The sequence below is a fragment of the Malurus melanocephalus genome, unplaced genomic scaffold, assembly GCF_030028575.1.
Source record: "Malurus melanocephalus ecotype Western Australia unplaced genomic scaffold, MMel_1.1 scaffold_181, whole genome shotgun sequence".
In the NCBI taxonomy this organism is placed as follows: Eukaryota; Metazoa; Chordata; class Aves; order Passeriformes; family Maluridae; genus Malurus; species Malurus melanocephalus.
The window spans coordinates 1354094-1368145 of NW_026623413.1; the positions used below are offsets into that span (position 1 = coordinate 1354094).

The following is a 14052-nucleotide window of genomic DNA, read 5'->3' on the forward strand; positions in this document are numbered from 1 at the left end:
ACCGCCGCGGCCGCTCCGCCTGAGGGCGCGCGAGTTCCCGCCCTTCCCCTCACGCCGCCTCGCGCTCGGCCCCGCCCCAACCCCGCCCCGCCCGCCCTGGCCCCGCCCCTCGCGCTCGCGGGGTGGGCGGGGTCTCCTCGGCACAGCGGCCGCCGTGATTGGCTGCGTCGCGGCGCCCTCGCGCCCACTCTTTGTGCGGCCCCGGCGCCCGTCGAGAGTGGGAGGGGAAACCCCGTGCGAGGGGCGCCGCCATCTTGGCTGCGGGGGTGATGGGGGCGCAGCGGAGCCGCGTCTGAGGGAGCGGAGCGAGCCCGGACCGAGCCGAGCCACAGAGCCCGCGGGGCAACCGGGCACCGCCCGCACAGCCGCGCTGCACAGCTCCCTGAGCCCCGAGCACAGGTACGGCGGGCCGAGAGGGGCGCCCGCCCGGCCGGGCCTGTAGCGCCAGGCCCCGCGCTGGGGCTCCGCTGGGCCGGGCGGACCGGGGCGGGTCCCGGTCGGCGGCTCTTCSTCCCGGTGTCGCCCCGAGATGTGGCCCGGCGGGCTCGCAGGGCGCYGTGCGGCCCCGAGGGAGCTGCGGGCGGGCCCCGGGGCCGGCAGGGCGGGGAAGGGGCGACCGGGCCGRGCGGGGTGAGGCTGCCGGGCAGGACTAGGCCGCTTTGCTCTGTGTCACCGCCGCCTCCCACTGCTCKGCACCGCCACCAGCAAACACCCGGCTACAGGGATATTTTTAYATATGTGTTTCTATATCTCCCCCTTACGAGCTGTTGCAGTTACTCGTAGGGTGTGTATGTGTATATTGTGCCGTATATGTGGCCGATGTGCAGTGTTATCTCCACTTKTAATCGTTATATTGACCTGTGTCGTCCTGAACTTTGACAGAAAAATGACTTTGAGGGTTGAGGGAAAAGCCACTTCCTATTCGAGAAAGCAGCGAAAGTATTCTAGACTGTTTTCTTTTGTCAAAGCTTATTTAGKCTAAGCAGAAAGAGTGTACTACARAYAGGCAATAAACAATTAGGTGAAAGAGCAGAATTTCTCTCAAGTCTGTACAACATTTGTTGGTAGCCTTGTCTTTTAGAGTTGTACTGAATTATCCTTGCACTGAAGCCGGGAAAGGTGGGTGTCTGCACTGGGGTCTCTCTGGAAGTGGTTCTGGAGGTTACTTGGTGTGGTCTTTACTTTGAAACAGCGTAGATCTGTGTCATTGAGGCGTTTTTCAGAGGTAACAGAACCTCTTCAGTGATCAGTATTTACTCAGGTTGACTGTATCATTAATCATATCAAACCCCAGGTCACCACATCTTTTYCAGGAGCCTGATGTTATCCTGTGAAATGTATTGGCTGGGATTGATTCCTGTCATGGTTTGGTTTGAGGGGCCCTTGTGCTTGGGCATTACTCGTGAGTGCAAAGAAAATACCAGCCCTGGGAGATTTAATTACTAAATGTCACAATTTAATATGGTTTAGAAAGGAATTTGCTAGCTTCCTGYAGGGATTTGAAAATGTCATAAATCTGAGTGGAAGGAAGAAGTTCCTCTTTTCTATTTTATGAATAACAAAAAAGGAAAAAGAGGAGTTCTTATGAAGGACAGCAGTTTGGAAACAAACCTGTTCTACTGGAGGTACTGGGATTTAAAATGTAAATAATATTTTTAAGTTGCCTGCTCACTCMTGTGCATTTAATGAACCCTGCTTATGATTGATTGGTTCTCATTTTGCTGTGTCTTCCTGAAACAGGAGGTAGATCTTAGTTAATTTTTAACTTAAAATGTCTGTGACTTGTGTTTTCCAAGGTGATGATTCCAAAGTGTTGTTTTGATTTGCTGGAATGACCAAAAAACTCCTCTGGTTCTGTATATACTGGACCAAACTTTTATCTCTGGACCTTGTGTGACACATGCTACAGGTTGGAGTGTTCTGTAGGAAAAGGGGAGTAGGATAAGTGAGGAAATACAAGTGGATAAACGATGGCCAAGAGGAGAGACATGGCAGAAGGTGCCCAAACTGAGGACAGGTATGCAGTGAKTAGTTCAGCTCTGCTGCTGGGGTGTGGTTAGGGAGAATTGAGGTGTGCACATATAAGTGCAGGAAGTTTAGGAAGCAAAATGGAGTAACTTAATGAAGCAGGATGTGAAACCAGTAGATGGATAACCAGCCCAGTGTGGGTGTGACTGGAGAGCTGGTGAGGAAAGTCAGAAAGTGAAGGTAGCTTTGATTTAGAAATAAAGACAAAGTTCTTCTGTAGGGAAGAGAAGTGAAGGCCTGTAAAGCCTTTAGAAAAACCTCCTAGGCCTTAGGCTGGGTTGTTTCACATGGTTAAGGAATACATCAAATGCCTCTCTTCAAGAACTGCTTTGAAATGGCTCTGCAGGGCAGCAGCTGGTGAGTCTGAGCCCCAGAGCCTACAGGCCCCATGTGCTGTCAGGGAARGAGTAAGTGGATGTGGAAATAATAAGGAAATGCAAAGTGTTCTTGGACAGCAGATCACAGAGGCTGCTGAGTGATCAAAGATCAGCTCAGCCAAATTTACTGTCCTGTGCTACTTGGATGCTTTGGTGAARTCCAAGTGGGGGAAGCTGGAGAGGGTGACTCTGGAAGAGCTGAGGGATGAGTAAGGAGCTGGCCAGCAACAAGTGATGTTGTCAGACAGGTGTGAAGGCTGCAGCAGGCTCACACTCCTCAGGGATCAGGCTCAGCAGAGCTTTGTAAAGCCAAGCCTGAAAGAATGAACAAATAAGCAGAGCAGGGTGGCTGCAGGGCATCATCTTAAMGAGGGCCAAGATGCTGATGTGGTTTAGGAAGACCTGAATGTCCTCAATGTGTGAAAGTCAGAGAACCACAATGGAATTTAATTATGACAGACTTCACAGCTTGCTATGGACTGCAGACCTATGGCAATGCAGTGTTTGGGTGAATTAACTGATAACMGAACTGTTATTACCTTCCAGTATGCTGTGATCTTACAGATGACCATAACTGAAGCCCTGACACTGCTTCTAGTAGCTTGCTGAAGTAAGGTACCAGTTGAACCACATTGTTTTGTGTGCTTGACAGAAGTCTTTCTCAGGGCAAAAGTGCAATTTTGAAATGAAACTATTCTGCCTCTTTCCAGCTCCCCCCCCTTATCGATTTAAGTCTTCTCTGTTAATTAATATCCAAGTAAATCTGTAACTTCAATTGTGAGAGCCTTTCCTGCTTCACACACTTGAAGAATGGTGCACAGAACACCTGGCTGCCCAGATGGACTACAAAATGCCTTTTGCTTCAGAGTGACTAACCAGTGATTCTCTGGCTGCAGAGTGCTGTGGTTTTACAGGGAAACAGTAAAAACTGGGCAGTGCTGAGTTTGAAAGGTGATCATTGTTTTCCCAGGTCTCATCCCTGCTCATGGACCATCCATCAGCTGATGGTATGAACCACAGCARTGTCTTAATAAACCCTGTGCATGCACATTCTGTTTTCAAACACACCTGCTTCTTTTTGTGCACAAAGACATTAAATTTCTCAGTGCAAATCATACCCAGTGAAGAGTTAAAACTGACTGTGTCCTTGAGCTGGAAGGAACTGCACAGATCTCACAAAGGCTGGTATGAATCTGATATTTACAATTATGTTATTGGGATAAAGAATGTGTTACAGCAGTGTGCCTGGAACAATCTTATCTCRGGGTGTACAGATGTAACTGATACTTGAAATAAGGCTTCAGTGAGRTTTCTAAATACTTGTGTAGTGCTTGTTGATTAGAGGAGGAAATGTAGATGTACTGTATCTCATTAAGGCCATCTTTAATTTTCTATTTWAAAAAAGCCTGTAAGGAAGAAGTTGATATATGGAAAATGGATTTGGTAACACTGCTCACTGTAAAATTTCCAGTCCTAATGCATTACAGAAATGAATTGTAGAGGCTTTGAAATGAGCATAAATCCTGCATATCGTGCATGGTGAGGCAGGATCCTCTGGCCAGTGGCCATCCTGCAATAATRCTCTGGACTCCAGGGCAGCCTTACCTGTGAGAATGGAGCCAAAACTTGTTCTGAGCTGGCACTGTCCTGGAAGAAGGATGGCAGGTAGGCCAAGGTCCCAGACTGAGCTTCTGCTTTCTGTTAACAGTAAATTCATGGCTGGTTAACTTTGATGTTGTAGTGCAGAATGCCAGCAGTGGCTGAGCTCTGGATATTTATGTACAACTTTCTCAGCCCTGCAGTTCTTGTCCTCCCCGCTCTCCCAAGAGGAAAATTCATCCCCCCTTACTGGAATTGCTGAGATTCACATGTTTGGAATAGAGAGGGTGGAGGCAGAACTTGACTTTCTACAGATGGATGATGCTATCAACATGTGTTTACCCCTTGCATTGGCATGTAGCTGATACTTTAGAATTTACTGACCTCTGTTGTGCCCTGTTCTTGTCTGGACTTCCTTCTTTCGTCTGCAGTAAATGCTGAGGTGGTCAATTTTCCAAGGCTGAATTCTCAGCAGGGTTTCTGTGTTTAGTTTGTTGCTTTTTTTTTTTTTTTTTTTCTCTCCTTCAGCACAGAGTCCTTGTGGAATATCACTTTTATTCCAAGATCTGAGTGCAGTTTGAATTCCTGCTAATCCTTATTGGAATCTGAGTGCTAAAAAGTTTTTTTATGTAGTTGTTTCAGTATTGCTTGGGTTTTAATTTCCTCTTTTATTTAAAGGAGTCAACTCCAGAAAAGATTCCTGACCTTTACTAATGGTTTGGAGTATTTCAGAATCTTTTCTGTAATGTGACCCTTGGAATGAATGTAATGTCAATACCCAAGTGTTGCTTTATTTTTCAGTTTAACTCCAGAGATTGTGTTTAAACTCAAAATCCATGTTTCTGCAGCTTTCAGTAGATGTGTAGACCCCCAGTTTAGCCCTGTCTGCCATCAAATGGAGCTGAGCTGTGAGCAGGCTCCTGCCTCTGCTCAGGAAGCCAGGGGCAGGTTAAATGTCCTTTAAGAACACAGGCTTTGGATGCCCAATTTACTGTGCTGGGACRTGCTGGAGAAGAAAAAGAACATCATATGTGCAGATATTCAGGAAACTTGAAGGACTGGATGTTTCCACAGTGATACATTCTTGTGGAACTCAGTATGGAGCAGTGACTTGTCTTTATTTACTGCTGTTGAAAATAACTAGTGCACGTGTTTTAGCTGGTACTGTCACTGGAATCTTCCAGGAAATAAGGCAGTAAAGCTGCTGGTTTTCTTGCTGAAATACTGTCCAGAATTGTCATTCCATATCCTATCTTGGACTTGGTTTAGTAGAGCAGTGTGTGTCTATACAGGATTTTGCAGAGGTGCTTTGCCCACTGCCTGGGATAGAGGACKGAGTGTTTCCATCTCCAGAGCCAGGCGTGGAGGGAAGACAAGGTGCAGAGCAGCGCCTGGCACTCAGTAAACCCTTCTTAACTACTCTGGGAGTTGTTCACCCTCCGAGGTCTAGATAAGCATGTTTGCCTCAAATCTCTGCACTGGGAAGCAGAGGCTGCTGGCTCTGTGCTGGGAATGAGATTTGGTCACCTTTCTTATGACTGCAGTTCRCTGTGAGGGATTAATTGTGCTTCAAGGAACAGTACTTTGCTTTTGAGAAAGTCCCAGGCCTGTRAGCTCTCCTCTGTTTTTACTTCTTTCCAGTACTGGTTTCATTTGTCATGTGAATGACACATGACCTAATGAAAATCTTTCTAGGCTCCAGCAGTGTTCCTTGTAAGGAGTACCATGTGTTTGTAATGGCTGGCTATCTGCCATGCAGGAGCAGGAAGGGAAGYGCTGAATTCCTGCTAGAAATTTTCCATTTGCTTAACTGATCACAGTGTATGCACTTTAACTTGAAGCCTTCACAAAAGCAGGCATTTCCCATCCTTTGTGTTACCCAGTAATATCTGGCCCTTCCAGATGTGTAATCCTAGTTAACTGACATGTTAGTTGGTAAGTCAGCTTTTACTCCTTGCAGATTTAAACAGCTGAAGCCAGTTCCAATTCCCTCTGCATTTAGGAAAACAGGAAAATTCTGGAATATTAGAAGTACTTTGGCTGCCTTGTAAAAAWGAGAAACTGTTCAGCAGCCTTGCTGTGACACTGCCATGCTGACAAAGCCACAGAGATGTTAACCAACTTCCTGAACATCTGATTTGTGGCTTGCACCGCTTTTCCGACGTGGATAAGCAGCACCCCAGGCCCCAGTTAAGGCTACTACAGCATTCTTTGAAATCTTAGCTGTTTGCTGCAAGCTGCACTGCTTCCTTTGTTGCTGTTGCAAGTCTCAAAAGTGTGAGGTAATAGTTCCARCTTGCTGGTTTTGTTAAAGCTCTTCAGATTTTTGTTACGGAGTCAGATTTTATTTTCAGTTCATACATCAGCTCTTGGGYGGGTGAGTGCTGGTCTGGCAGTGAGTCTGCAGAGCAAGGAGGGACTGAGTTTTTCAACAGCTTTATGTCTTCCTGGATAAAAATTGATTATCAGTACTACTCCAGAGCATGTTTCTACTTGGAGGCCTTACTGACAGGGGCTCAGAGCAAACAATGTGGGAACTTTGCTGGCTGGCTGTGCCACTAATTCAGTGACTGTGGGGARCTACACAAATTTGAACTCTGAATGAAAGGGTAGTGTGGGGGCAGAGGAGGAGGAAAAGGTTTTTCTTCTTTATATGAGCTAAACTGGATGAATTGGGTTGACTTTAGRGRACAAGTACCAGTTCTGATGTGTTCTGTTTTTTATTTTAGTGCCACAATGGCAACTGCACCTTACAACTATTCCTACATCTTTAAGTACATCATTATTGGTAAGTACCAGTGGGCACATCCCTGTTCATGTTGTTGTGGGGATACATCAGAAGCCTGTGGCTGTGCCACCCTSCTTTCAGTAGGTGCTGGTCCCACCTCAGTCCCCCTAGATCACCACATTTCTCTACAGCTTTAGCCATTTSCTAGAACATTTTGCATCGTTAATCTCAAAGATTTTAGAATTCATGTGGAAGGCAGAGGTGCTGATTGAAAACCATTGCATGAGGTTTATAGATTTCTGTCAAGCTATATTTTTGTGTTTAAATGTTGCTTTTAGCTGCAACTTCCATGTCTGCTTAGTCAGGGACTCTTAAGTGATTGCATTTRTTGCTATCCTGGAAGAACTGGTCTTGCTGTTAATTGTTAATGACCCTGTGTAGGTGTAAATGATCTGCAGTACAGGTTTGTAAGTCAGGCTGCAGTGACAGCCTCAGCCTCTGGAAAAGTTGGTTCTTAAAAGATCTTGCTGTGTCTTCTTGGGATTGTGCAAGAGGATCTGTGGAAATGGAGCAATTTCTTCAGATGTTCTGGATGGTTGTCAGTATTTTTGGGGTTCTTATTACAGTAAGACCGGAGCAAGCATCAGGTGTATTTTACATTTCAGTTTCTGCAGATACACTTTCTATAWCCTTGTGAAATCCAGTTGTAAAATCAGTAATACATGTTAACTTATTTCTTGAGTGTTCTGCTCCACTTTTGCAATCCTTTACCTTCAACCAAAGCTTTAGTGCCAAAGTTGATAAATTTGAGGATKTAGCCAGGGATAGAACACTGCCCATATGGCCCGAGGAATGATTGTCTCTGTACCATTTAATTGTGTGGCATGAAGAAAATGTGCTTGTTGCAACAATGATTTAACTATTCTTTCTGTAACAGGGGACATGGGTGTAGGAAAGTCCTGTTTGCTTCATCAATTCACAGAAAAGAAGTGTGAGTATTTCAGTTCATGRTATTTACTCTTAACTGGCATCTTCATCCCTTTTTTTCCTGCCTGTTTCCATCATGCATGAGCTCAATTTGGTGTCTGTCTTACTCTGCATGAGTTTGGATTGTACTGAGTCACATTTTTGCTTTCACTTCAGCAGATGTAGGAACAAAATGTTGATGTACTAATGGCAAAACCTGCTCCAGCCAGTCCTGCCTGTGAGGAGGAGGACTGGATCTGTTTTTACAGCTTTTCTGTGCATTTTGATATGGAACAAAGTGAAATTTCTTGTCTGCACTTTGCATATTTTTAGTATTGGTGTAGCTTGATCACAAGCAGTTGGAGGTTTTAGTGCTGTTAAAAAAGTTCAAAAAGGAAAAAGGATTTTTCTCTTGAGTCCTTGTTTGCAGCCTTAAGCAGCACTGCAGGACACTGGGCCTGCCCAGTGATGGTGTTCAGAGCTTACTGCAGTCTCTCCCAAGTGAAACATTTTCTCAYCTATGATATCATCACTAATTAAGAATTAGCTTCAGTTCTTCCCAACGTGTGTTGCATTGGGTTTGCAGCAGCTGTTACCTCACTCAGTGAGTAAGTCTGTAGGTATTTCTCAGYACAGGCATCACCATGTGCTGCTTGAGATGTGGTAACAAGTGGGTAGGAGCTGCAGTTTGAAGTACTGGTTTTCTAGTAGAAATAGGATTTTTTCTTGTTTTCAATTAAAATGCAGCATCAGTCAATTAATTGCCATTTTGCATATGGTCATACTCTCCATGAGGATGTCGTGTTCTTACTCTGTCAGCACCAAGCCAGAGCAGTACAACCAAACTAATGTGCCAACACCTCTGCTGTGAGACTGCCACTAACTCTAGGTAGCCTGAGTAGRTCCTCACCCTGTCTGTATTTTCTTGATCTTTCTCAAAGATGAGCTTATTAACATGAGTTTATCATAACYAGAAAGATGCCTTTTTGGATTTGATTTGATGTGTTTGTAACTACTTATGAAACTGGTGTTTTCCTGTGGACAGTCATGCTATTGCCCTGTCTGAACCAATTGGGTATTTGTCTTTGAAGATGTGACAGACTTTTTAACTGTATCTTTCTTGGTAATTCCCTAAAAATTATCTTTTCCTACTGCATTAAAATAGTTAACCGTTTCTGCAAGGATAGACTGGGAATCAGCTGACTTGGTACCTTCTGATATGTATGGCCAAAGAGCAGCAGAGAAGGCAAGGAATTTTATAACTGTTTTTAAAACTAACAGCAGCTCAGGAAATACAGCATTTTATTTCTGGTTAAGTGATGCAGTTTGGGAACTGCAGCTGTAAAAATGCTTTCTTAGAGACTGAAAATCTAGTAAAGATAACTGAAAACTGGTGGTAGTGATATCTTTGCAGCAAGAAAGCCTTGTCCTAGAAAGATCTGATTTCTGCTCTTATTTTTTATAACAGTTATGGCAGACTGTCCCCACACAATTGGTGTTGAATTTGGCACAAGAATAATTGAAGTTAGTGGCCAAAAAATTAAACTACAGATTTGGGATACAGCAGGACAAGAGAGATTCAGGGCTGTCACACGAAGCTACTACAGAGGAGCAGCAGGAGCTCTCATGGTCTACGACATCACCAGGTAAGGGCTGGATGTGCTTGGTGACGTTTGGATGCTCAGCCCTGTAAATACTGTCCTGTCTTGTCTGTCCCCTTGGCTCAAAGGGCCCTGTGTGTTCTGGATGAGAAGCATCCTGTTGTGTGATGCCTGCCACACTTTATCTAAATGYCCCAGTATTTAAAGAGCTGCAGATGAGATGATGTGAGCTGCTTTTCTTGGAARATCTCACTGCTGATGAGCCTGAGGAGCTTGTCATTTCAGGCTGTACTGCCTAAAGTTGTTTTAAAGATCCGGTTTTGTCCTTAAAATCTGCTCTTGAGCACATGGATTCTGCTCCTGTGGGAKGCAGTGGGCAGTGCTGCTCACCTGGCAGGGATGTCCTCAGTGGGCCCGGACAGAGCGCGGCTGTGCCGCAGTGAACGTGCAGAACAGCCCGTGTGTGTGAGAGCCTGGCCTAAGGCTGAGCCTGGGCCTCTTCCCCAGCAGCCTGKCCCTGCACAGGAGCCATGCTGGCCCTGCCATCCTGGCTTCCTTCAGAGGTAAAAGCTAAAGATGCTGGTCAAACAATAATCCATCAGATTCAACATGGAATACTTAGACTTTCACACATCTCTCATCTTCTTCTGGGGCYATTCTTGATATTYTTCAGGCACCTCTYTGTTTTTTCCTGCATATGTAGGTSTATTTCCTGTTTGTGTAGATCYTGAGTAAAACATGACCTTCTGCAGTTTGTTACTGAGGTGCTGTTCTGCTGCACTGTGTCGTGTAAGAGCATTTGACAGGAACCCCTTTAATGTGTTCTGTACAAAACAGCATCAATGTTTGTCTGCAGAGCTGTGTKCTAGCAGTGGGAATGGGTCTGGCTTTCCACTGGAGGTGTAAAAGCTCCTCAAGGGTTTAAAGCTGACTAGAAATTGTGGTCTGAGTCCACCCTGCTGCTGCTTTGTCTGTCYTGAGGTGGGGAGAAGAACAGGGATGACGGATGTTGCTGTGTTTGGATGCTGACTGTGCTGTTGGCACTTTAATATTTTATAGAAGGCTGAAACTGTCCTCTCTTGATTCTTTGCAGAAGAAGTACATATAATCATTTAAGCAGCTGGCTGACAGATGCAAGGAACCTCACCAATCCAAATACTGTAAGTTGGACTTWTTTCACTTAAAAGCAAGATTGCTTCTCCCAAAACAAGAAGTGGGAGGCACTCCCRGGCCAAAGCACTGCAGTGGTCTCTGCAAGAGGTTTTTTTAGTCTCATTAGTAATGAAGGTGTCAGTGAAAAGGCTTATAAGGTTTTTTTCAGACTAACTTTGTCTCTCTTGACCCAGGTGATAATCCTCATAGGAAACAAAGCAGACCTGGAAGCACAGAGGGATGTTACATATGAAGAAGCCAAACAATTTGCTGAAGAAAATGGTGTGTTTTTTTCTCTTATGCTGTACATTTCCTACAGGATAGTGATGATAAAGTGAATCCTCAGCAYTGATAGCTGCAAGTTTACACTTCCAGAGTAATGGAATTGTATGTACAAACTCCTGCTGTGCCTCAGGCAGTCTGGCTTAGTGCTAAGTTCTAGCAATCAGCTTCTGTTGATGCCTTAACATAATCACAAAACCTTGTTTAGTATTAAAATAGTGTCTTGCATGTAATGGGAGGGTCATGATGTACCTGACCTTGGGCTCTTGGAGGTGTGTTGTGCACTGACTGTTAAACCTCTGTCTCTGAACAGGTTTATTGTTCCTTGAAGCAAGTGCAAAAACGTAAGTGACTTTTGGCTGTGATTCAGATTGGTGTGTTTGCTTTGATTTGAAGGTGACTTGGAACTKAGAYSTCTGGCTGCATTTCAGACTGGTTGAATTCTAATGAACTGGTTTGGATTTCAGGCCTTATTTGAGTGTGGAGTGTGTTCATGTGGGTAAAGGCTGTTCCAAGCTGAAAGTTTGGTCTGTAGCAAACAACTGAGCAATTGCTGTGCTGTGCTTGGGGCCAGCTGTGTCACTGTGGAAATGGGGTTCCTACWGGCACCTTGGCTTGTTGTTGCTCCTCAGTGCTTTGGCACTCGTTCCTTACTCCTGGCTGCTCCTGATGGGTGCAGTAAGCAGGGCTGGGCTGTTGAGCTGTGAGCAGACAGGGCAGTGCCCATCAGGTGCCAGCACAGYGTGCTCAGCTCCCTCTGTAAGCAGCACTGCAGCCCCAGTAACTGCTGCTGCTCTCTTGCAGTGGAGAGAACGTGGAGGAYGCGTTCCTGGAGGCTGCCAAGAAAATCTACCAGAACATCCAAGATGGAAGCCTGGACCTGAACGCGGCCGAGTCGGGCGTACAGCACAAACCGTCAGCCCCGCAGGGGGGGCGGCTAACGAGCGAACCCCAGCCCCAGAGAGAAGGCTGTGGCTGCTAGTGACCCCTCCGTGGCTCCTTCTGACCCCTCACCTCTGGCTGAAGGGAGTGGTGCTTTTGACCGCTTCCCCCATCTTCTGTACATCTTACTGGGTTTAATTAAAACTCTGAGACAAGTTTAACACAGTACTAAACTGCTAAACAACTTTAGATGTAATCAGGTTATCAAAGGCAAGTAGAGTAATAAAACCTCTCCTGCATGGTAAATCTAGAAGTTTTTTTTTCCTTGATTGTCCTTGTGATAGTGTCACCGATACATAATTTAAACTGAGCACTGATGCTGGACTCCTGATTTTACACTTTCGCAGGGCTTTGTCTTGTATGGTTTATTTTATGGTTCTTTGGCCTTTCTTCCCCACCTCTAACTGTTCGAGCTGTTCGTAGTAAAGGATAAGTTTTTGCTGTGAAATGACTTCCGATGGTAGCGAGGGGCTCTGTAATGATGTGCTTTTGTTGGAAGAATTCCCTGTGGGATGTGCTGGGGTCGGGGTGGCGCAGGGAAGCGATCTGTTCATTCTTGTGCTCAATAGCTTTACGTCATTTTTTTTGCCACTTTTATCCTTTACCTTTGTTAACAGAACGTAAATATGTATAAAATTTGAAGGAACTGAGCTAACAGTTAAATACATCCTGTGTATATGATTTTAATGAAGAAAAACGATGCCTGGCATTAGAGCAGTGTGTAAGAAACCCCCATTTGTACAGTCTGAGCTCTCTGTGCCCCCCGGCAGCACAGCCCAGCTGTGGCTGCAGCTGCCAGGCGTCACTCGCGGGGTGCCCACGGTGCTGGGGGACACAGACATGAACACTAGTGGGTCTGGCTCTCATCTCTGCACTGTGCAATCCTSCCCTCTGCACTCAGCAGTGCTACCTGCTTCTCTTTGGCATTCTCGGGCTTCAGCCGTGGCCGGGCTCTCGCACACCTCCCGCTTTTCTACCTGTAACTTTGGGAATGGGCAGAGGCTGAACTGGACAGTTGGAACAACATCTGCTCTCTAGGGATTTTTAACTACTCTTGTATTTTTTAACAGTGCTGTGTGAGGGKTTTTTTTAAAGGGTTTTGCTTCAAGCCTTTGAGTACATCCTTCCAGGGTGCCACAGCCTGTCATGTGTGTGAGGGTGTCACGTGGTGACCGTGCCTGTGAGGGTGTTGCTGCACTCATCTGGGGTTTTACTGTGGCTCCGYGTGCAGCTTCACTTGGAAAAATCACATGGTTTAAAAATGGAAGGGGGTAAGTGCTTTCCCACGATGAAATGTCCCACTTCAGGCTTATTGCAGCATTTCAAATACAAAGTAGTCTCAAAATCCCTCTCTAGACACTAAAACTCTACAACGTTCAGACTTGTAAGTAACCAGTGGTACCAGAGTATTGTACAGTCAATGTTAAATAAAAGCCAAAACTGGAATGTGCAGACAATAGGATTTGGGTAACTCGTGTGCTGTCCCTTTGTTTTGTCTGGTTAGTCCTTTTTTAACTCCTGTTCCTCAGTAGATGGGTATGTTCAAGATCTCCAGCTCCTGCATCCTGCTTAACCCAAGGCTGCACCAGGGTTTGCCCAGGGACCACGACCTGCTGCTGATGTGAAGTCAGTGTTGTAATGACTACAGCTTGTTGAGGTGCAATACCTGTACTCCCAGAGTAAGTTACAGTAGGTCTTATTGTTTCTGTCACAGAAAGGATCTGTTTGGACTGCTGTACTCCTCATTTGATGTAACAATGCTATTAATCTAAATATTTGTAAATAAAGTACCTGTATCTAGATAAACCTCCCTGGTGTGTGTTCTTGCTCTGGCCCTCTGTGCTGAGGGTGGGATCTCTGAGAGGGGATGGCACCTTGGGGTTCTGGGATTTGTGCTCGACCTTTACCATGGGCCTTGCATAATACAAACGTTCCAGGGTTTCCCAGAGGAATCTGCCAGTGCTTTGCAGGGCCCAGAGCTGTTCTTTAAGGAAGCAGGGCAGGGTGGTGGTCGTTCCCAGTGAACTCTGACAATGGCTGGGTGCTGCTGTGTAGAAAAGGTTTATCTTGAGGATGAGAAAGGGCACAACAGACTGATGCTAAAGGGTGTGGAGAGCTGGGACAACCAGTGCACAGCCCCTGTTCTGCATTGTCCTGGGGCCCGAAGGATTTACAAAGTGGCTTTTCCTCTAAGTAGGAGTCAGTTAAGAGCAAGAGGTACTCAACCAACAGCCAGGAAGAGTTAGAGGAGCAGATACACCAAAGGTGGACACATCCTGCAAGGAGCAGCTCCAGCACTCAGCATTGTCACTGCCCAGGGCTGTGCCAGCAGCTGCTCCAGAACCACAGTGAAAGGATCAGCAACCTGGAGAACAGC

General features: G+C 45.8%; 1 protein-coding gene across 1 annotated transcript; it reads left to right on the forward strand.

Annotated features, from left to right (window-relative positions):
* The first annotated feature begins 220 nt into the window (after window positions 1–220).
* On the forward strand, window positions 221–13477 carry RAB14 (RAB14, member RAS oncogene family). Its single transcript, XM_057372962.1, has 8 exons — window positions 221–399; window positions 6734–6792; window positions 7670–7723; window positions 9167–9344; window positions 10393–10459; window positions 10646–10733; window positions 11047–11077; window positions 11538–13477. The coding sequence occupies exons 2-8, from the start codon at window positions 6741–6743 to the stop codon at window positions 11713–11715; spliced, it is 648 nt and encodes a 215-aa protein (XP_057228945.1). The 5' UTR covers window positions 221–399; window positions 6734–6740; the 3' UTR covers window positions 11716–13477.
* The last annotated feature ends 575 nt before the right edge of the window (window positions 13478–14052 follow it).